At 42.5% G+C, this 24404-nt stretch overlaps 1 protein-coding gene across 1 annotated transcript in view; it reads left to right on the top strand.

The window, feature by feature from the left end:
* The first annotated feature begins 4355 nt into the window (after nucleotides 1–4355).
* Nucleotides 4356–24404, top strand: part of EXPH5 (exophilin 5) — a 36946-nt gene continuing 16897 nt past the window's right edge. Inside the window, exons 1-3 of the mRNA XM_034072762.1 lie at nucleotides 4356–4597; nucleotides 21099–21256; nucleotides 24200–24344. Coding sequence (XP_033928653.1) covers nucleotides 4479–4597; nucleotides 21099–21256; nucleotides 24200–24344 — 422 coding nt within the window. The 5' untranslated portion in view covers nucleotides 4356–4478. The remainder of the gene's footprint in view (nucleotides 4598–21098; nucleotides 21257–24199; nucleotides 24345–24404) is intronic.

Raw genomic sequence — 24404 nt, 5'->3', positions numbered from 1 at the left:
CTATGGCTCTGACAGTCAAGATATCAGACCTATAATAAAGCAGAAATCCTGCATCATTTCAACAAAACGCATTCCTCCTCCCATTCCAAGCAGTGCTCCTATACTGCAGAGATGTACAGGTAACCACCTTCATATGCCTCTCCAGGCCACAGCCCTCTGCAGCAACCCCATAAAATTCCAACCCATCTTGCCCTCTGAAGGATCCTGCTCACAATCTTCTCTCCAGTCTGGAGAAAGTGCAGTCCCAATGGGTATTCAAAATTAAATTGGTGATTAACTGAATACTAAAAGTAAGAGAGGAAGAAGGACAGCCAGCCAATCATAAGCAAAAAGCAAAAGGAAGGGGTGTCATGGAGTCATTGTCCAAAGCAGCACCAAACACACCAAGAGCAGCATCACAATGTGCAAGAATCAGACTGCAGCCACTGTTTCAGAGATCTCTCTTATGGTCACTTTTCCTTGCTGTCATGCAGTGTTAATACGCTTTTAGGATCTCACTTTTACCTTTTTTTCTGGTAGACAAAAACCAAATCATACTTTGCTACAATGCTCTTTTGTCATTCTAAGGGATCAACAAGTATATTTCATCAGAAACAACCCTCTACTGGAAAAAAAAAATAGGAGTTTGTATAGACAATGTATGGGGTTAGCATGAGACACAGAAGCAGCAGCAAGCAGTACCTGTGGGGAAAGCTGCCATGTTGGTAGGGCAGAGTCTAAAAGAGGGGGAATGGAGCAGCCCATGCTCAAGGGATTGGGTAGAAAAGTTGGTGAATGAAACACTCACTGAGAGGAAGTGCTTGAGGAAATTGTGAAAAGAAGCAGTCTGCAGCCATGCAGGCTGCAAGATGTGAGTGTGGTGTACCTTGAAGATTGTCTTTCCCTGTGGGAGCAGGCCTACCGCCTGTGGTGGTTTCAGGGTGGACAGCAGTGGCTCACGCCCTGCAACCTGCTCAACCCAGTCCTGCCTCCCTCCTTGCCTCAGAAAAGGCTGTGTGGCTCACAAACTGCTATAATAACATGAACAGCATTTGGATGCTGACGTCCATAGCAATCTTCAAAGTGTATCACTTCACAGTTAAAAAGCCTAAATGAAAGTCCAAAGCTCCTTTGAAGTGGGAGCTGAAGGCCCCACTTCAAAGGTGGACGATCCTGGAGGACACTCGCTGCTCAGTGGAAATGCCTACCTGTGGCAGTGGGAACCCTGCACGGCAAGACACCGTGTCCCTGAAACTCAGTTGGACCTCTAGCTGATAATTTAACACACATAAATCAATAATGACTATTAGAGCAAATTGAGATATAACTGACAAGCTTGTTAAAAAGAGGGAGAGGTACTGCTTTTATTCTTGCCAGTAGTATGATCAAACTATTTTTAGCTTAGGTTAGTGTTAGAAATACTTATTTCAAACACAGAAAACAGATTTAATATATTTTAAATGAAAGATGCTTCATATTTATTCTTTGCCTTGCCATGAAGCCTTTTTCACTTAATGCAGGGAGTTAATTAAACTAGTCTTCACTAATCTGTGTGACAACTTACACAGTAATTAGTTCAACAGGAACAGACAAGACCTTACAGTTCTTCCAAGCCTCAAGGCTTTTACGAGCCCTAAGGCCAATTGTTACAAGATTGAGCCAGCCCTGCTGCACATTCCCCTCAATTCCCGAGCTACAGATCAACTATTAGAAACAGCCCCTTTGGCTTTCTGGAGTCCTACACTTTGAAATCCTCCACTGAGAGTAAGTGGAATTAACACCACCCATTAGTACAGCAGTATTTGTGAAATGCAGTTTTTGAAGAAGTTGCCCTATAATTAAAGTATGTGTGTCAGCATCCTCCTTCAGTGGCATTGGCAATTAACATTACTAATAGACGTCTCATGTCTGCAGCCTCTCATATGCTCTCATAGGAGCATATGGCCCTCTGTTTCAGGTTGCAAAACAAAATAAATGCTACTTATTTACAGGAAAACACTTCTGTATCTTCCTGGAACAGCTGTTAGCTAGAAAACATGGGAAAAAAATAGAGCATGTATCCTGTCTTAGGCTTATGCAACAGAAATTATGGCACATAAGATGCTCAAGGTTCTAAATAGTGTTTCCTTGCCATCATGGTCCATATATGAAAAAGACATAAACTTTACAGTGGGGTGGAGTAATGAAGAGACAGAGAACTGGTTATCTTTCACAAAACAAACTCCTGGTAGAAGGTTCCATAGATAGCAGCTGTTTCTAGTAATGATCCAACACACATTTTGTAACGCTGATATGACATACCAAAGACGCTGTGTAAAATGGAAGTCCTCTTACCATACAAGATGACTATGCCCATATCCCTAAATATTCTGGATAAAAGCCATTGAAATAACAACCACCATGATGTCTGGCAGCACCTCTTTAAAGCTGCTAGAGTACCTACTTGTCAATCCTCTGAATAGTTCCATCACTTGGTACAGAATGAAAAACTCATTTCTTTGTTATTACCTGAAAGACTCTACATGGCTCACGTATAAAATGAACATCCCTGCTCCCCTCTGCACTGAAAATATTCTAACATACATTTTGGTGATGAAAACGGCACCAATTAATCAGATCGCTAGAAACAAAGAAAAAGGATGACAAAAACTTAGAAATACAATTCTATTCTTGTCTTACATGCAGGATAAATACATTTATAGGTAAGCAAATTTCTGGGGGAATGTCACTCTTTCTTTGTAAAGCCTGTAGTACATAAATTCAATTGCAAACTTCTGAGAACATGCACATCCTTCCTATGTATTCTGTATGCATATATTCATTTTCTATCATAGAAAAGTTTGGGTTGGAAAGGCTGGAAAGGCCAGCCCTCCTGCAATGAGCAGGGACAGCTTCAGCTAGATCAGGTTGCTCAGAACCCCGTCCAACCCAACTTAGATGTTCACACAAGATGTTAAGAAACCACAGTATCACCAATAAGATAAAACTTGTTTATAAGGCAAGGGTGGGCATTGATGAGGCTCACTGCAATGGATGTACAGGAAAAAAGTGTTATCACATTTCCCCTCAGATCTGGGAGCAGATCCAGTGTGATGCAGAAGCACCATGAGCCATTGCTTCCTATAACCTGCAGATGCCAAGCAGAAAGGGAGAGCAGTGTCTCATCCACTGCCTGGGAGAGTCTTGTGGAGACCTCCATAGCTTGGCTTCTGCTGTTAAAACAGTCCTACCACAATGCTCAGTGCAACAGAAGGGGGAGGACAGAAAGCGTCTCTTTAAAGAGAAATTGTGTGACCTCTGGACACACCAATGATGGCTGTGGATCTTGCAGCTTTAGAAACAACATGCTTAGACTTTACCAAGAAGCATCTCCTATACTGTATTAAAAACTCACTGTGCCTTTGTGGGAGACACCTCCTTTTGACATCTAAACATCGTTGTTCTCCACAGCTTTCATTACTATTTCATCAGTTGTCTCACAGCCTTGTTTTATTGTTTGGTCACCAGGAATCAGGCAAGTTCCGCTGGGCCAGAAGCTATACCAAACCAAGGAACTTTCTGCAACCTGTTATTCTGGCTGGGTCCTAAGGTCTTTATTTCCACTTGCACCACACTTCCTAGTGGGGCAGCACCCTTCCTGGGCCCCACGTCAGCCTGCTGCGGGGCTGGACTGTGGCTGTGTGCAGCTCAGCCCCGCTTTCACTGCACATCACATTGACACTGAGTCACTTTTCCATAACAAAAACTGTGGTTTATTTACTTTCTCCATCTGCAGCTCGGTCCTGAATAAAGCCCTTCTTTGGCAGAAAACTTCCAAAGGTCACTTTACTGCCTATACAACCAATACAGCATACTCGACAGACACCTACTTTAGAGAGACACGTTTGTGCAGCACAGAGCTGAGCTGCCTTAGAGCCGTTAGATTACTTCTGAACTGTGGTTATAGCACCCAAGTCAAGGATTTCCATTCTCTACTATTTCTTCTTTAAGGGAAAACCTTGAAGGATAGCAAAGATAACGCACTGCCCCGTTCTTCCCGCATGGAAAAGTTACCACCTTGCCTCCACTCCGCAGGACTACCGGTCTGTCCCCCTGCCGCGGCAGGACGCTCGGACGGAGCGAGGGGCCGCGCTCCTGTGCCGCGGACGGGCTCCGGGCGGGATCTGCGGCTTCCCGCAGCGGCCCTCGGGGGCCGTGCGCTCCGCCTGGCAGCGCCAGCACAGCCGCGCACCGGGCGCGCAGAGCGAGCACCTCACCCAAACCCCGGCCGAGGGGGCGGGCACCGGGCAGCGGCTGCTCCCGCCCCGCCCCGCCGGCAGCGCCCGCGCCTGCTGCCGCTCCGCCGGGTGTTGCCCAACGCGCGCCGGGGCGGCCGCGGCTCCGGCTCCCGCCGCCCGGAGTGAAGCGCGTCCCTCGGCCATGCTCGTGTCGGTCCAGGCTCGCAGGGGGTCAGCGCTGCCCGCCTGCCTCCGCCCGCCCGCCCGGACATAAGCAAAGCCATGAGAGCAGCGCCTCGGGGGCCAGACCTCAGCTTTTTAAACGAGGAAGAAGCCCGCGCGATTTTTGAGGTGCTGCAGAGGGACTCGGAGCTCCGGCGGGCTGAGGAAGACAGAGTCAGGTACCGGACTGAGCACCCACCCCCGTCGGGGTTGCGGCAGGGAGCCGGGGGGGACACCCGCTGAGAGGAGCGGGAGAGGGGTCGCGGGGCGGGCGGGCGTGTGGCCCCCGGGAGGCAGGGCGCGCTGTCGTGAGGACAGCGCGGGCAGGAGAGCCGGGTTCTCTGCCGGAGGCTGCTGGGTCCTGCTGGGGCATCTGCAGCATCGGGACGTTTGTGAAACGCGTGTTGCGACAGAGACGGCTCTGAGTCACGGCTGCTGCTGCCCGCTGCTCCTCTCCTTCCCCGAGGAGGATGTAGAGGGAAAGGCTTCTCCTGCCTTTCCCCGTGTGGCTGGCAGAGGGTTAGGCTAATGCTGGTACCCGGGACAGAAACAGCGGTGCCAGGGAAGTTTTGCAGGACGTTGGGGGAACCGTGGCAGCTCTGCAGCCCTGACAGAGGCCGGAGCCGGTCCTGTCAGCATTTGGAAACCAAGCCAGGCACTCACCTGGCCGAAAGGTTGTTCTCAAGACCCTTTCAAGCGACTTAACTGAATTCCCTCGCCATTCAGGTATGCAAGTCACAGCACCTTATATGACCCATATGGAGAAACAGAACATCCTTGACCTTGTTTCTAACTTGTATCTCCTCTGTGTGCAGTCACCGAAACTCTTTGTGTTGCTAGTGAAAGCAAAGGTCGATGGCGTAATAAAAATTATGCTGGGAAATGAACCGTTTGTTTGTAAAGAATATAATTTCTTCCTGTAAATGAGACTTGAGGTACCTTGTGGGCAGTGTGCAAGTAAGAGCTAGTGTCCTCTCAGATTCACAAGTGAGCACTTCTCGCAAGCAATTCTTTCGTGTGAGATGTAGAAGGAATGCTAATGAATAACTTTTCTGTCAAGTGGATTTTTGTACTGTGTATTTTTTATTTCACTCAAGTGGCTTTTATGATGGGCATGGTTAAACATTAGGTGTCAACACTGACTTTCATCCAAAACTTGTCTTAGCTTTCTGCAGCATGTGAACCTGGACTGAGTTAAGTTTGGCAATTTATTGCGTCCACAATTTGGCATCAGCTTTCTTTCTGTGGTTAATTTCCCATTATGACCCCCAAAAAAGAGGAATATTTTGCTGGGTTTCAAGAATTACATGGCTGGATAATTGCAGATTTAAAACTCTGGGAGAGACTAAAGCTGGAGCAAATGCAGTGAGGCTTCTAGTGCCGTGTTCTTGAATTTGAGGCTTTCACCTCCCCCCAAATTTGTATTTGTTTCTCTGTCTGTGAACTTGGGACTTTCTAAATAAAAGTGGTCTCTCCTTGTCCAAAAGCAGTCAAAATAAACATGGTATAATAGGCCGTTTCTGGTGATGCTTTACTGAGATGGAGTCTGCTTTAAATCTCAGTTGAAGAGGCATTCAGATGTTGAGCAGAAGATAGGTGACATGTTCACGAATCAAGGCGCCATAGTGAAATCTAGGTTAAATCCTGTTTCTGTCAAAGGCTTTGTATGTGTGTCTTTGGGCAAGCTTCTTAATCTCTCTTGGGTCTAATAAAAATGCTTTCTTTCTCACTCCACTTGTCTACCTGGTCTTATTTAGACTGTAAGCTCCTCAGGCCAGGGGACTCTCATCAGGAGCAGACGGCTTCCAGGCTGTGTGTGCATTTGCCCTGTGCTACTATAATCTGAGTAATAACAACAGTGATCACCCTGGAGGCCCAAATCCTGCAGTTCCTATATGACCACAGTGAGCTTCAGAGACTCTAACCCAAATTGCATTTCCTCCTCTTGGTTCCATGTGCCTGCCCCTTGGCTCTATGTCACTTACTATTATTTTGGTAATTAACTTTGTACACATTTTATTTTCAGTTCAGAAGTTTTAGAATAAAAGCACTTTCGCAGCCTACTCCTGGGATGCTTTCCAAAGGTGATTTTCAAGCTATTTGATTTATGCTGCCAATCAAATGAGGCATATAGGAGATGCTGTGGAATGGAAGGAGGAGTCTTGTCAGTACTACTTTTTTGCATAAAGTCACTGAAGTGAGTTGTCCTGCAAACTGCTCTTGAGCACGGTTTTGACAGAGCTAGTTGGATCTGGCCAGGGCCAGGGAGCAAGTCAGTAATAACCAGTGGGCTCACTGGTCAAGTTTGTTCAGTGACCATCTTAATTTACTATATCATGTCCCTGTATAGACCAATCTAGGCTGGATTGACAGGGAATGAAGGATTTGCTGGTAGACCACAAGTCAGGTGCTAATGACTGCACTGATCTCGTGTGTGTGTTTGATGTCATACGAGCAAGCACATACCTGTCTGCAAATCTCTCAAAAGATCAATGAAAAATTGAAATCCATTCCCACATACAACTCTAGAATAAAAAAAAAAACCAAACCAGGAGCAGGCTTTTCTCTTTTTACAAGCTTAATTTTTTATATAAAAAAATGTTAATGCCAGTTAATTTTGAAAGACAAAATCAGAAATAAGATTAAAAGATGAAACCTAACATCCTGCATGGCTTACCATGTTCAACAAATGACAGCCATGGTTCAGGGGAGCAGATTTTCACATAAACACAAAGGTGTTGCAATGCAGGACGAAACACTGACCTCCTTTAGTGAATTGTAACAGTAATTGTTTCCAGACAAATATATATTTTATTATTTTATTACTGCTTAGCGACACTGGAAACCTGATAGAACCACTGCATCTCTCTTCACTGAGACAGACCACACCTTCGTGAAATTCAATGCATTTTGGGGGCCTTCTCTGGGAAAAGACCAGTTGTTTTATACAACCCTTCTTCATCTCCCTTTCTCTTTCTTTCCATAGCCTTTGTGTGGAGCAGAAATGTGTGGCATACGCAGTCAACCATGCATATTTGTGGGCCCCACTTTGTGCTGTCTCTCCCTGTTCCTCCTGATGCTCCAGCACATCCTCTGGGTACCATTGGTTCTTTCTCAGTTCCCTTGGTAGGCTTCAGACCTCTAAGACTGGCTGGGAAGACATTTCAGTTTTCCCTTCCCTTTTTTGCGGAAATGAACTGTGTGGCCTGTTGGACCTTCATTTGCTCATGGTACTGACAAGGCTCCGAGCTCCTGATGCGCCCCGGGCTGCTGGTTCCCAGGATCGCGTTCTTCCTCTTGTTTTCTCCTTACCAATGCCCTCTCGTGGCTCGCCTCAGCGGTAGCTTTGGAGAGCAGCAGCAAACCACTCGAACCGGACTCCTCCTCCCACGAAACAGATTCAGAGGGGTAGCAACAGTCAGCTTTGGTACAGTTCACATGAGTGTTCAGTGTCATATACACTGAAAAATAATTTAGAAACTTATTAATCGCGTATTTAATAATTTAAAAGAAAAAATACACATTAGTTTTGGACTTGGGTAACACCCAGCTTCAGTATTTTTTCTTGTTCATTAAACTCAGCCTCATTCATAATATCAACTTCGAGAAAACTTCATTTATCGTAAGCATTAGTGTGAGATTAAAAATGGACTATAGTCCGTAGATCAATATAAATGCATTGTTCCATTATAATAATAGTATATAATTATAATAATATAATAAGACAGAAATCCAACTCAAGTCACAAAATGCTATTTTAGTAAGCCTGGTTAATGAAACTGATGATTTTGTACATGCTTGTGGAAGAAGGTTCCTTCTTCCAAATATTTCAATCACCCAGGAGGAACTGAACAGGAAGTTAGATGCCCAGGAGGAGACAGAAAGGAATCCATGTTCAGAGGGTAGTATCAAGTTCAGATGACTCCCAAACAATTCAGTTTCCATAAGGACACAGTGAATACTTGCTGTAGGCACAGTTATTAATACCACAGGTCAGCTTCCCATATGTAATGGGCTTGAAAATAATGACATGAAACATTTCAGGTCTGAATTGATTTCTGGTTTCAAGGCTTCTGGGTGCATCTGGCTCATGTTCTCAAGCTTTGTTTTGTAGCTGCCAGGGACAGAAGTGAAAAAAGAATTGACAGCTAACATTTGTATGCAGAGCCCCAGGTCCCAAAGGCTTAACAAACCTGTAGGTACTTCTCTTCTCTGTCCTTTCCCCAAGAAGCCAATGGGGAAAGGTGACAAGGGAGTCTATCTTCCCATCTCTGCAGAACAGCACTTCAGAGCCTTGCAGCTAGCAGAGGGACTGCAATAGGGCATGAAGCTGTGGGAGACAGGTGGAGCTGCTGCCTTTTATCTCCGAGGCAGCTCCTCCCTCTGCAGTGTGGAAAGGCGGACAGTGCCCAAGCAGGTGTCTTTCCAGTCAGCTCTGGGGCCCCGATGCCTCAGCCTCTTAGAGCACTGGGTGCAGAGATGTACCTCCACCACTGAAACAGCACCAGGACAGAGAAAGCAGCTGAGAGGAGAGGAGCCAGGAGACATGGAGCCAGCCACTTAAAAGACGCAGCAGGTAGGGGGTTGTGGTATGGGAACAGGCAGCTGGTACATTTGCGGGTTGTCCAAAGAATGAACAGTTGGGAGGTACAGCAGAAGAGCTGTGGATAAATAGGGAATCTAAAAGGGCAGAAGAGCTCTGAATTCTTTAATTATTAGCTTTAATTTAGGAGATTTGTCTATTTTATATAATGCTCCTATTATGACTATATAAAATAGCCTGTGTCAGCTTATTAATCCTTGAGAAAAAGGGACATACTGTTTACTTTCAAATGAGACACTGGAAATAACTGAGAGACTGAGCCACTGAACAGGGATATGGACCTACCTCCCTCAATAGTCCTTTACCTGCTAGATCATGTTTTGAGAAGTAACTATGCCCATACTGTGTAAGGATTTTTTTTCTTTATTCAGTAGGAAGAATGTGAAAAAAATTACCAACTCTAAAACACGTCTTAGGCATCAGCCACTGTCTTTGAATAGGAATTGAAAAAAAGAGGAAAGGAAAATGGAGTTTCTGGGAGAGAAGAGCATTCATTCCCTTTGCTTTAATTTGTTTTGCTTATTTCCAGGTTGATTTATGCTTTTTTATTATTATTATTTGTGTAGTATCTATGATCTATGACAGACTTCTGACTGTGAGAACAGATGGCAGCAAAGGAGAGGTTTGTTTTAATTTACCCTCAAATTTACAGATGAAAAGCAAAAGAAATTAATTGAAAGGTACAGTCAGCACCACTCACCACTCCTCTCCTCGTGACCTATTAACAACATATGATTCTTGTGGGAAAGATGAATCCCCTCCTTACTTTCTTTTAGACAGCCTCTACAACAAACCATTTCGATGCAGTTATTTGTTACAGGAACACTACTGTTCTTACAGCCTTATGGCAGATCATTTACCGAGCCCATTGTTGCAATTAATTCCTTGTTGTATTCTCTTGACTTGACGTTCACCGTCATGGGTCTGGCAGTAGAAGGTGGGAATTAAACACTGCCTGAGGAACATATTTTTTTGCCTTTTTCCATACTCATAACCTTGTAAGGCATTTTTTGCAGAGGTGTGGACATACTCAGAGCCCTCTTGATGCTTCAATGATTTTGTCTTGCTTACAGTTCAGGGGTCTGACATTGCAGCCTTTATTTTGGTTTATTTGCAGAGGTAGTCCTGTTGACCCTCTGGAAGCTTCCTGGAGACTAGGAATAACTTACTGGCTGTAGAGATCTCGACTGGGGCCCAACTTCTCATAATGACAAAGACTTCTTAGAATCAACTCCAAAATACCTATAAGCTGCAGGAGAGAGGAGAGCAAGCAGGATACCAGGACAGTACCGCTTGTGTATATCGTTGTCCCGGTGGAGCTCCCTTCCTGAACAAAGCATTCATAAAATTCTTTCATAAGAGATACTCCACCCGCGATGTTTCATGGCACAAGTGCTCTTGTTTGTGAGGTGATATTATTATTATTTACTGCTGATACTGTGCCAGGGCATGTTTAGTGGTTTGTAAACACTTATGAAAACAGGTCCTTGAAGCCCTGAAGCACTAATATGCTAAAGAAATGTAAATAGAAGCAAAAAAATATCAGGGAAGACTGTGACTTTAAAACCTTTAGTCATTTTGGTAAATGATTATTGTTATAAATGATCTCACTTTGGGCCTCCACTTGCTCCAATGGGTGTACTGTAACCAAAGGCAATTGGTTGAGTATCAAGTTTTTTTCCTCATCGTTAGTTTTTAATAATCCTATTTTGTGATGGGGCCTGGAGTTAAGAACTGGAGCTTCATGTGCCATTTTCTGTATTGGTTTTACCCTGTGCATTCAAGTTAACTAAACCAAAGTCTGTGCTATAACTCCAGTTTTAAGCCTACAGAGCGAGGTCTGAACTGGCATTGCTGCCAGCTTGTTGGTCTTATTGTTTCATGGCAAGCTCGTTTCAGTGTTACAAAAGGTCAGTCCTTTTCTCCAAAGCTTTGAATTTCTTCATGTTTGAGAGCAGTATTCTTTTACAGTGTGTGTAGTGGCAGGGCCTGGAGTGTGTGGTGGAGACCTGGAAGCACATTCTAGGTTAGTTCTGCTTGGAAGAGCCTGTCTGGTTGTGCACTGCCTGCATTTCTTCTTCATGTACCCGGGGCCACAGGCGCTCCCCATGGGGCTGGCATGGCAGGGCAGAGATGGCAGTGTGAAGGCCAGGTGCTGGGGGTGAGCCAGGGCTGGGATCAGGCCTGGTGAAGGTAACCAGGTCCTCCACAGCTCGGTGACTGTGGTGCAGGGCTGTGGTGGTGATGCAGGGCCAAGGTCATGCTGTGAAGTCACGTCAGGGTCAGCCCTGGTGATGGTGACCGGGGTCAGCTGCAGGCCTGTGATGGCTGGACAGGCCAGGGGTGCAGTGGCCAGGCTGAGGCCAGGCTGGGACATCAGCCCGGGGTTCAAGGGACACATCTGGGGCTGTAGCTGGGGCAAGGCCCGGTGGCACAGCTTCTGTTTAAAAGCAGCTCCCAGTGGCAGAGGGGTGCCCCTTGCTGAGGCCTCTGACTGTCTTCAGGACAGCTTTCTCCAAGGCCACCAGCTCTGCTATTCCAGTGCTGGCCCCAGCGGCAGGCGTGGGAAGGACACAGTGCATTTTCACCCATGCTCATTCGAACACAAAGCCTTTCTGCCAGGGTTCAAACTAATGTCTCTATTTTCAAGTGACAAAATACTGTAAAAATTAAAATCACAATGTTTATTATTGTTATTATTATCTAGCCCACTTGCTGACGTCACTGGGCTGCCAGAAAGAAGGTTCTTGTTGAGAATGATGATATTTAAGCTTATTATTAATAATAAGCTCACTATTAAGGCCGTGGGTATTTTCTAAGTCCAAGCTTAATGGTGAAAGTAGAATTAATTTAAGCTTTGTCTATGTTGATAAATTGGCCAGGCTTCAAGAATAAATAGGTCAGACACAACAGTACATTATTCTGGAATAGTAAATGCAGAACAGTTCAATTTTATTAGGTTTTTTATGGAATTGTGACCCAGTTAAGGACTTACACACTTTGTAGGAAGTCTGTGCACATCCCAGGGTTGTCCTTTCCAATAGTAATGTCTCTATGCTCTCAACACCCTCTGTCTCCTCTGTAATTCAAGTGCAGAAGTTGAAATAATAATTGACATTAATGGGAATTGGAAAAAGCCATCAGGTGGAAGAAGACAGCTTCTCATAATAAGTAAGCAAAAAATCATGGAGGTGCATGAAGAACTGCCTGAAATGCTCAAAACATCAGTAAAGTATGTTCACTCTCACTTTAGCTCAGCTTCCTAATATATATCTAATGAAAGGTGTTTGTAATGCCAGTGGCACATGCAGTAGAGTTGCTGGGGCTCTGTAAGGTAATGGCAGTAAATTGTAACACACATTGCCTGGTATTGCCATAAGGAAAGGAATAACTATCAGTCTGCAGCAAGTAGCCTTGGAAGGACCCCAGAAATGTTTTCAGGTGTTGACAGCTTCTATACAGTGTGACCCAACACCTTCAAGTCCTGAACATATTTCAGATATATGAAATCAGTTGTGCCAGGAAGTCAAAATGGTGCTGCACAGGAACATGTCTGGTTCATAGTCAGAGTGGCTGGATATCTCCCCCGGTACTGGCATAGCCATGCTCCAGTGGTGTGTTCAGGTTATGTGTGTCTTGTAATTCTCTCAAAGTGCTTTCTGTGGTGTAGTCCGAGGCAGTGGACATTTTCTGGGTTTGGCCCCTGCAGGACTTCAGATTCTTGGATCCATCTAGACATGCAGCACTTGCACCTCTTGGAGAGACCTGGCTAACAGCTGAGAGCAAAGTTTGTTGGGTTGTACGTCAAGACTTCAGCAGATGTTCGTTGGTTTGTATCAGATACTGTTTTGACAGCATTTGAAAACATTGCATGCGTCCATCTCATTTTCTTCTGTAAAGTTTAGGGTTTGCCAATGGTTTATGTGTACTGAATTTAATCATCATTTAAAATCTTTTTGCTCTTTGAATCTACTTTTCAAATCAAGTGGAGTTTGACCCAACAAAGTTTTGAGCTTTGGGCACAGAGACCCCCTTCTGTGTTCCATAACTTTAACACAGGACTATATAGACTGAGGACTGACCTCAGTTCAGCCTTCCCTGTACTTGTGCTAAATTGAAAAATTACTTCATTTCTTGGGCCTGATGGTCCTAAAAGTTTCACAGTTTACATATTTCATGTGAGAAATGCATTAAAAGCAAGTAGGAAGAAATTGGGACTTTTTCCTGAGGATTTGTACATCTGAATGTTCACGTGAAATGCATTTCTAATCCTCCTTTGCAGCTGGATTATTTTGTTAACACTGCTAAATGTAACAAGCTGTATTTCAATGGCTGCATTTTATACTCCTACCAGAAACTATATTCTTTTTATCAGAAACAAATAGGTGTATGTACCGGTACCAGACTGTGACCAAACACATCAATATCGCAAGACAAAAGCTAAGAGTAAATGATGAAAAGTGTGGTCTGTTTACATTTTATAAGTTCATGTAAATTACACACAGCTTAATTTGTGGCTGGAATAATTGAGGAACTACAATATTCCTGCTTGCCATATCTTCTGGATTTCTAGGTATAGGGGCCTGAGTGCAGAGCTGCAACCAAGTAAAGCTGCAACAGTGTGGCTGGGGTGCTCTGATGTCTATTTCCTCCTGCATTATAAAAGTCTATGTTCTTAAATATATACATATTTTATGCAAAATTGTATAAATATAAATATTATATTTAACATAGTATTTTAGTATAATATTTCTATTGCCAGTGAAAGAGTTGTGATAAATTAAGAGATACTATGATACTACAGCAGAGGATCTGTGTAAGTATATAAGCATTGTATTTCCAGATAAAAACATCCACTGTGTGAACTTCTAGAGCTTACATTAATTTAAAGTAAATGAGGCTTTTATAGTGTTACAATAATACATAAATTATGCGCAGGTACACTCTGACCTTCTGTCTTCTGTTGACCAAAACTATTAACTCAGCTCTGTGTGAGACTGCACAATTATCTGAGACTGCAAACTGAGAACCCTAGGCTTCAAGCTTAGCTCTGTACAAATAAATGTCTAAGCCAATCTGGAGCCTCTAAGCCTTAGAACTCTGTCTAGACCCATGCACTATCACACACAAACCTGCTTGCAGGGAGGAGACCTTGGTCTTAATCTGAAACCAATTCCCCTCATTCAGAGTTCTCAACTGGCCTGTGTCTCTTTTCTTGTTTTTTTTTTTTCCTTCTGTTGTTACCTAGAAAAGGTTTTGCATATAGAAAGTCATACAAAAATGTGAGAAATGGCATCTGCATTGTATGTCTTTATAAGGCAGTTGAATTTTTAATGCTGTGCTGTAGATTACTTGTGTAGATGGCTGTCTCTTTGCATGCTATCAATATTTATAAAAGGTCTCACAATCAACTAGCAGCTCTACCCTGGTAGAGTAAATATGTCTGCTGTTAACCATTAGCTTCAGGTTTATTGAGAGACCTAAGAAAACCTGATCTCCAGCCTTCCAACCCAATATGTGGCAAACATGGTGTATATCTGTATTTCTGTGTAAGATTTCCGGGACAGAAATTCAGGAGCTCAAAACTTATTCCTGTTTTTGGATTGAGACTGTATCTGTCCCTGTAAACAAATCAGAATATTTACATGGAGAATTATATCTATTGCACCTATTAGCATATATTAATGCTAATAGAAGTTCCTACTAATGAAGTCATCTCATTAGAGGTATTAATTACTACCATTTAGAAGCTATGTGACACTTTAAAAATGATAGGTAGCTTTCTTTTCCATTGCATCTTGGATTTGTTTTGTTATTACCTTATAATATTAGTAGGTAGCTTGTGAGTATTGACAGCATAATAAAGTAACACCCTTTTTTTTTCACTTGTTATTTGCAGCCTGTACAGATAGTTTGTAAATCAGCTGTAAAGCATTCTCAGAATGGAGCTTCCCCCTACTTTGCACTCACTATAGAGGAAATAGCAGAGAATCAGCCCAAACTGGGGAGTCACCAGCAGCTGTGACATGACTAGAGGTACTTCACCTCATTCACTCTTGTTGACCAGCTGCCCAAAGGACTATAAGCTTTCATATTCTAAGTATGTATAAACTTAATTAAAAGATACATACTTACAGCCCTTTCTATTTGCTCCAGCAGGGCTGAAATAATGTTTTCACTGTTAACCCAGGGCACCTGCTACAGAAATAGTTTCATGTTAAAAGTAATGTTTTGAGGCATTGTTACAGCTTGAGGTGGGTTGTTAATCCGCTGATTACAGTTTCAATGCTCTGTTCTTTAAAAACTCAATTTTATTAAGACAGTCACTGAGCTCCTAATTTCTGAGCTTTAATGAGGGCCTCTGATTCTTGAGCTTCCAGCGCAGAGAGCAGTTATGTGGTCAGGATGAGAATGAACCTCATCCTTGCCCTTACAACATTTCCTAGGTTTCTGTTTCAAGGAAAGTGTTGATCTGTGCTCTTGCCCAGGGGAACAGACAAAAGCTTCAAGGAGAAATGGAGTGTCAGACTCAGTGAAGGAAAATAGCAGCTAGAGTAAGTCACCTGCAGTGTATTCATTTCATATAGTTTAATATGAGAAGTTAACGCTTTGGGGGAAAACAGAGGTAACTTAGCCCCCATACAGAGGGTGGTTAAGTTAAAAATTGTGGACACAGAAGACTTTGTGAGTTATAGAGTGGAAAGATGTATTCAATGCACAGTGGAAGTCCGATGAGAATGTTTCATGTATGCTGACAGTCTCACTGTCTTTGTGGATTGTGTGTAATGAATACTCATATTGCCACCCTATTAGGCTATCCTAAAGCAGGTGATCAGCTTTAATTTAAAAGAATGTGCCTGCTGCTGTAATAGTGTTAGATTTTGTGATTTCTTCTACTTTTTACTTAAAAAGAAGAAAGGTGGAAATGGAAGGGTGTTCCCCATGAGCAGGTGAGGTGGAACTTCAGCAAGGGCAGAAAAGATGTTCTGCCTTTAACTTGCATATTCACTACCTGTATCCCTGACACACATGAAGGGACTTAATGTGTGAATCTGATGTCTATTGTCAGAAAAGTGTTCTGGGGACAAAATGACATTTACCGTTTGCAGCTATCTGCTCAAGTAGCGCTACTTGCTGCTTGAAAGGGTGGATATCAAAATCATGTGCAGAAGTGGTATCTTTGTGTTTGAAGTACTTCCGCCTATTGAAAGTACATCTGGGAGGGAAAACTAAAGAAAATTAATTCCCTTTTCACTTTCTCCATGCTTCCATCTTCTGATTTTGAATGTTTCCTAAATCTAAATGTTTAGGGATAATTGTGAGCTGGCCACTGTCAAAAGTGGGATTGAAAACACTTCCAATTACTCCTTCCCATCCAGGAGTGTCACCACTATGTGACTTTGCAGAAGCCTGACCTGGTGCCTGTTCAGAACAGTGAAAGTCCTTCCACTACATTTATTGGTATTTGGGTCATGGTCAGAAAGAAGCACTGAATCAACACACTCTTTGGTCTTCCTTGTTGTGGCACATCCTCTTTGCCCGTATGCAATTTTATTTTTATTGGTTACATACTCAGACTATTACATCTTCTGAAAGCAACTTACTGGGTTAATGAGCATCATAAAATCAATGCATAATAACAAAAATGACAGCAGCAGTAATACTAATGAAAAGGGTAAAGACTTGGATAGAAAATTAGTATTCTGATAGAAGGGAAAATTGAACTGGAGTGGTTGATTAGCAACAACCTAGCAGGTGAGATTCAAGCATTATTGCCAACACAACATTTTGCTCATTAAAATAGAGGAAACCTTGTTTTTTCAGAGAATTACTGGAGAAATGCTTAAGTTTACAAATAAAGCCGAAAAAAAAAATTAAATCTGTTTTCAGCTAGATCTTTTTACATTGTTTTGTCATGGGAGTCAGTTTTCCTCTCTGATGCACCTACTTTTGCATAATGCTTTACATGTAATAAAGAAGCTGACTTGGTTTATTAATAGTAGCCAAAAGAGAACAATAAGAAAGAAAAAAACAGATAAAAGATTGCTTTGATGTGAGTAAAAATACATGAGCCAGTAAGAATAAAGTCTGCCTTAGAAAATAGATCTATTGTGTGTCTGATGTGCTAGGAAAGAGTATCTCAGCTTCATGTATCATTATTTTTCTTCCTGGTAGGATTAACCTGTCACAAGTGCTCCTCTGGCACCTTGGAAACCAGAATGTTGTTGTTGTTGCTATTACATGTTTATATGAAATGGCAGATGGTAATTTTCTCTGATTAATTCAGCTGTGGTAGTCTTTGCCATTGTCAGTAATACTTCTGTTTTTCAAAGAAGATGATTTTTTGAATGTATTTAAATTATTTTCATAAAATTTAAAGGAACTGTAAGTAAGAAAATATTCTAGCCTTTGCATTTTAGAGCTACCTGTGGCTATGCTAACAGAGTTTTCTAGAAAATGAACTGGCCAGAGAAATGATAGAGATGCACAGTTCACCAGGGTGGCATAGCGTATAAAGCAGGAGGAAGGTGATAAATTGAATCAAAAAAATTAGAAACAAACTGCTTCTTCAGGCACTATTATTTAACATCTCTAGCCTTTTCTCACTGACAAAGTAAAGAATACTAACAGAGTAACATAAGTTTGTTTTAGGTATCTGGTTTTGCAAATTATGTGTCCTGCTGTAGTTTTTATCTATGCTTTTGGCCATGTTCCTATCCGTAGTCCTTTCAGCCTTGCATTCTCAGACAGAGAGCTTTGATCCAATGAGCAAATACTGGTCTGCTTATTGCTCACCCAGTGCAATTCCTCTTGCTCTGTGGTTGCTGTGTGTATGTTCTCTCTTGAGGGGCTCACTAAGAGTTCTTTGTTCTCTCATGAGGGGTGTGCTAAGAGTCCTTTAGGGCCAGATCCTGCTTTGGCTGAAATCAATAAAAATCATCATTTCTGCTTTGGCGTACTGGGATTGAGTCCTCTGACCCCTGTAAATGGCAGAGATGTCTCCATACGTCCTATCTGGCAGCCCAGTTTATGCTACCTCGCACATGCACACCTGCCTTCTACTTTATATTCAGGATGAAGATGGTAGAGAAAATACCTTTCCTCTTACAGTAGCAATTAAACCTCCTTATTATCCTAACAGGAAGTGGCAAAGGGAGGCTACAGCTCTTTTCGCAACATTTACGATAACCCACATGAAAGTCTAGTACATACAAACATTTAGGTTAGCTTTTCCCTGGAGATGTCTGTGTAAAAAATACTGGGACATCCTTGTGCCAATAAGGAAGAGATGTTTTTAAAAACAGTGCAAAGGAATTGCTCCCGAGTGATTCATTAGTGTAGGATTAGTGTAGGATAATAGATGGGAAAAGGTAATGAGGTGTAGCCTGTGAGGTCATTTAGGATTGCTGCCTCCTCCAGTTTGTGGAGTAGTCTTCTGTAAGTTATCCTGGGAGTGGAGTTGCCTTTAATGTTAAAGTTGCAACAGTTTACAGGTACTTTTTCCCAGTCTCAATGATGCTATCTCCTCTCAGAAGGAAGCTCCTCCAAGTGTCCAAAGTGGCTGTAGAGAAATGAGGAGCAAGGATGGATGGAGCAGACTAGGAGGCAGGATTAATGTGTTTTGTTTAGAGGGCATTAGGTGTTTTGATACTCCTACAGAGCAGTGTCTCAATACATAATTTACGATCCAAATAACAATAGCGCTGCCTCAAAGGCAAATTCATTGCGATACTGACTGTAGATACCATCTTCTGCTGTAATTGTTTCTTGAGACAGGCTTTCCTCCAGTTCACAACTGCCGTTCCTTAGTATCATGAGGGGGCATGCAGACTTGACAGAGCACGCATACAGGGAAATGATGTGGTTAGGCTGGGAGTCATCACAAATGAGAAATATGTAATAGTCACGCGATATTGCAATTACATAGGATGCATCGTATTAATATTATTCGGCACTCACATAACTACATCTGTTGGGCTCAATATATGGGCCTGCATGTGCGTGTGTGAATATAAATATGCACAAGCAGTTTAAAGGCTCTGTTTCACCAGTCGGGGATGACAGCACAATTCCAAAGCAGCACATTCACAAATGATGACTCCAGATAAAGCCAAGCACGTAGCAGTAAAGACTTTACAGGGTTTAAGTACTAATGTCAGTGTTTGTGCAGGATTTTTACTACGTTTTTCGGCCAAAGGCATGTTCATGCAACGCCTGATGCGGTAGAAGCTGGAGTAAGCGTGGCAGGATTTGGTGTTTCCCTTTCCGTGTAACGCGTCCAGCAGAGGTGCTGGCAGTGACCTGCAGCTCCGCACCGCGCCCGTGTCACCCCGGCTGCCGCCGCCAGGTGGCGCCTGGTACCGCCCCACTGGCGGCTCCGGGAGCGGCAGCCTGGCCCGAACCCGGAGCGTCCCGTCCGAAGGAGCCCTGGGGCGCTCCGGATGGGGTTGAAAACACCGCAGGGCTCGGTTGTGCGAGATGGTCTCCATGTCGGCACTCCAGGAAAGCGGCCGAGGGTTTGTTTTCCGGGCAAAGGCTATGCCTGCAACAGCTCCCAGAACACCTCATGCCTAGCTGTGTGCTTTTACTCTTGGATCCCCTTTGCTAAGGCCACACGAGTGAGGTCATGAAGTTGGCGCTTGAGAGCACTTTGTTCATCACCTCCTGCTGTTTCCCATTACTGCTAGGCTGTTGTCTATGCTGTAGATGGCGTTTATGGTGTTTAGTCACTCCCATGGTGTGGTAATATCTGTGATGATTAACATTTTTGCCTTTGTAATAAGTTTATTGCAAATGGCTAGGACTTGTGCATGTGTCTGTGTAGTCTTCTGCAAGGGAAACATTTACTCATGTACCAAAAATGTCTCTCTCCTGCTCTCGTGTTCTTCAGAGGCCACCAGATGAACAGGAAATGGTAGTACAGACAACATCCCCTGCATCAGTTCCAGATGGAAATACATCAGTGTCCAAGACTGGATACTTAAGTTTAAGTTTGTTTTATGAAGTAGTGCTGTCTCAAAGAATATGGTTGTTATTTAAATTGATAACTGAAATAATTTATGTTCTCAGAGAGCATCTGTATGCCTAGACATGGGGTTTACCACTGATTAAGGTGGAAGATTTACATGAAAGCCTTGCTAAAACATTGGCATTACCTCTACAGGCTGTGCACAAAGTCTTGTTCTGTTGCCATCACAATCACTTGGGGCGTGGATTTGCTGCATTTGCATCTGTACTTCAGGCACTTGTGTAAAGCAAGTAACTTTGCATGTCCGTTGCAGTGTTCCAACTCCTTTGCAACTGTGCCTTGCTCTTTTGTGTCCAAGTAAACCATTTGTTCCTGTGACTTCTTGGTCTAAAACCCAAACTTGCTATTAAAGAGCTTCTTCAGCTGCAGCCACATGTGTGTAATTTGTTCAGGTTTTGCCTCTGTGTGGCAGAACATTTATATCATTATTAGTTGCTTCCATACCTACTAAGCACAGGCAGAATCACTATGCAGCAAGGCAAGAGGAAAATGTGATAAACTTGTTGAACATGTTGCATGAATACCTCTTAGCTAAGTTCACAATTTAATACTCTCCTTTACATAGAAAATGTGTGGTGGGCACTTCACTGTCAGGGCCTTCAGTGAGTTTCCTCCTGTTACTGCTTCTGGTTAAATGAGTGAATAAATATTTCAAGAATTGCACTATTATTATTTATTCTAATTCAATTATTGACTGAACTTAATCTTACTTTCAATTAGTGTTATAATGCTTATGAATTATTACCTCATTTTTGCAAGGAAGAAGATTCACTTCTTCAGGGCAGAGAATATTGCAAGCATATGAGTTGTCCACTTAACTTGGTCACATAATCTCATTGTTAACCTGGAGAGTTCTGCTGTCACTAAAACTTTTATGTGATTGCTGTGAATGTATCGTGTCCCACTGTGTCTTAAAAAGTCATTACATGTAGAAATATACTGTAAACACTTAAATGAACAACAGGGAGAGTTACTAATGATGTGCTTGTAATATCAAAAATGGCTTACAAATAAATAGTTTGCTGTTGGGTGTTTTTTCCCTTTATAGCAAACTTCTGAAGAGCAGGAAGTCTGAAACGGGGCTGCAGGGGGTGACCGGAGAATGGTTTCAAGAAATGCAAAGACAAAAATTCCACAATTATGTCGAAGCCAATAGGATGCTAAAACCACCACTGGAACATCAGCTAAGGAAGAGCAGAAACACCGGTGAGTTGCATTTTTCCATTTCCTTATCTATATGATAATGGTCACCAAGCCAGTGTCTTGGATTTCAGAGTGTCGTAGCTAAGGAGTTTCTGAAACTGCAGTGAGTTTTCTTCTCATGTCAAAGCTTTACCAAAGATATATTTCAAAATTACTGTTTCTTTAAGCCAACTCTGTTAAAAACACAGCTGGGAGTCACAACAGAAAATCCCCTGATATTTTTATCCCATAGTTAGGATCATAGATTGGCCCAGGTTGGAAGATCATCTAGTTCAACCTTTTATGAGAAAGGAAGCCTGGATGAGATTATCTAGCACCCTCTTCAGTTGCATCTTGTAAACTTTCAGTGGTGGAGACTCCACTATATACCTGGGAAGGTTGTTCGAGTGATCAGTTGTTCTCACTGTAAAAGATTTCTTTCTTAAGATGAAGTTGCCATAATTTTAGTAAATATAATGGTGGTTTCCCAGTCAAAGCAATAATGATTACTTTGCACAAAAATATCATGGTTTAATCCCAGCTGGCATCTCAGCACCATGGAGGCGCTTGTTCACTCCCTCCCCAGTGGGACAGGAGAGAGAAACAGAAAGGTAAAAGTGTGAAAACTCATGTGTTAAAGGCAGTTTAACAGGTAAAGCAAAAGGCATGCACAAAAGCAAAGCAAAACAATTCATTCATCACTTCCCACAGTTGGGCAGATGTTCAGGCATCTCCAGGAATGCAGGGCTCCATCATGTGTAATGGTTACTTGAGAAGACAAATGCCATCACTCCAAATGTGCCCTCTTCATTTTTCTTCCCTGAGTTTTACACTGAGCATGATACCATATGGTGTGGAACATTCTTTGAGTCAGCTAGGGTCAGCTGTCCCAGCTATGTCCTCTCCCAAATCCTTCTGCTCCCCTAGCCTACTGCTGGAGAGGTGCTGTGGGGAGCAAAAAAGGCTTTGACCCTTTAGTTACTGCTCAGTAGTAACTAGAACATCCCTGTGTTAACAACACTGCTCTCATCACAAAACACAGCCCTCTACCAGCTACTACAGAAAAAATAACTATCCAAGTGAAAACCAACCCAAAAAGACTTTTTTATCTAGTTTTCTTAAAGAAACTAGAAGCACCTAAATGACATTTGGAATAAGTAGCTGATCTGGGTTTGGGGGAGAGGTTTGACTGTATCAGTGGAAAACTCTTCTTGGTAATGCTGGGCTAAAGGCATGACAGGATGGGTGACAAAGCCTGGAAAGTTGGGCTGACCAGTAAGTAACTTCTGGAGACTTCATTTCACAGGTTCTGCTACCCATACAAAATGGATATGCACAAGAAACATGGTGTCCCGATACCATGCAGGGTATTCTGTACTGTCTTTCTAATCTTCCATCCAGATAGTTTTAGTGCTTATATATGCTTTTATTCCTTTCACATTTCTTCATGTTCTTCAGTAAGTTCTTTCTATTTGTGCTTCATAGCAACTGGAAGCAGAATTATGCATTGCAAAAGAAAAGTGAAATCCTAAAAATTTCCTGATACCACAGACCTACTCAGAAAAGAGCTCTGTTTTTCCTCACATCCCTTCTAGTCCACAGCTACCTACTGGTTTTGTCTTTCAGAGATGGCCTAATTGATGCATTAGCTAACTAAACTCTGTGTAACTGTTCACTGGTATTTAATGTTGAAAGATGCTGTTACTATTTCAGATCTGCAGAAGGGGTTGTGTGCCTCAGAGGCTTGTCTGATATTTCCAACCATATTAAGTTGGCTTAATAAAAGGTACTACTTCTACCCACCAGCCTTCCTCTGTCTACATCCTTAGATTATCCTGTCCATGGCAGAGTGCTGTAAGGACTCTCCTGGTGTCACCTTCATTGCCAAGTCAAACAATGCCACCATGAGGTTAGGCTTTGAAAGAGAGGAAGGATGCAGCATTTTGTAATACACAGAGATTGTTGCTGAAGAGAAACCTATGTATCACACAGGATTTAAATCACATTACATGAATTACTGCGATTTGGAGTAGGTCCAAAACGCTGCCCCTTGCTGTTGTTATCAGTGACACTTTGCTCTCATTTCTGGCTTTGCTTTCTCCTACAGTCACTGGACAAGCCATTTTCAGGTTGTTGTATTGTTTCAGATATGTGAAAAGATGGAGAAAAGAAAAAAAAAAGTTTAATGTCTTATTTCTGAGTCTTGTTTTCCTTATGTCCTGTTGTTTCCCATGGCATGTATTAATAGCAGACCTTGCAGTTTCTTCCCCTAATCTGTGAGCAATACTCATCCTCCCCTTCACAGAAAATTGCCAGCTGCTTTTACAGGCAGATGGATTTGTGTTCGGTTTGAAGAAATGAAATTCTAAGCTTCCCAAAGAAATCATTCATGATACCTTGGCTTTTAAATCAGTTCTTACATGCAGGCTGCAGAAGAATATATGTGCTTCAGTGGGTATGGGAATCCCATCATAAAGAATTATACAATACAAGAAGACACCTTAGTCTGAATTACTGTTATGTACTTAAATTACAGTCTATTAAACCATAGTATATTCAGGGTTGCCATATTTATATTTCTTACAAAGGTGAAAAGAAAGTTCTAATGATGGTGGGTGCCTCAATTTTCAAATGTCTAATTTGCCTGTATTTTAAAACAGTTCTGCTTTGCAAATGGTTGAGTGCTGATCACTTTCTGAAAGGCAGCCTCATCTATCTCACATGCATTGCCTAAAACCAATGATGCTTTTTGAAACTTTAGACCTGTTTATCCTTCTCTTAATCTTCTAGTTAGTCATTACAAACCAGCATGTCACATAGTCTGTCCAAAATGTCAATAAAACTGGATTTGCCTGGCATAAAAGGTAAGCAAAGGAAAAATTTTTACGAAGCCATAACTTTTAATGTATATTTTTACACTGCATTTGTGAGAACTTGAAACAAATCAAATTTTTGCAATATTTTTAGATCCTAAGGAACTAAAAATGCCATCCCGCACAAATCCTCAAGCACAAAAGAACACTTCGGCTTCCTTTCTGGGGTTCAGATCACCTTTTGCTTGGCTTTTCTCCTTTAGAAAATCAAGGAAAAACCAGACTCAGAAGCAACCACGGTGAGCTATGATCAGAACATACATTATTTCCAGCTTAAAAAAAGTCTAATTGTTCTGTGT

Source organism: Melopsittacus undulatus, chromosome 2 (assembly GCF_012275295.1).
Source record: "Melopsittacus undulatus isolate bMelUnd1 chromosome 2, bMelUnd1.mat.Z, whole genome shotgun sequence".
NCBI lineage: Eukaryota > Metazoa > Chordata > Aves > Psittaciformes > Psittaculidae > Melopsittacus > Melopsittacus undulatus.
This window is presented reverse-complemented; position numbering and strand designations above follow the sequence as displayed.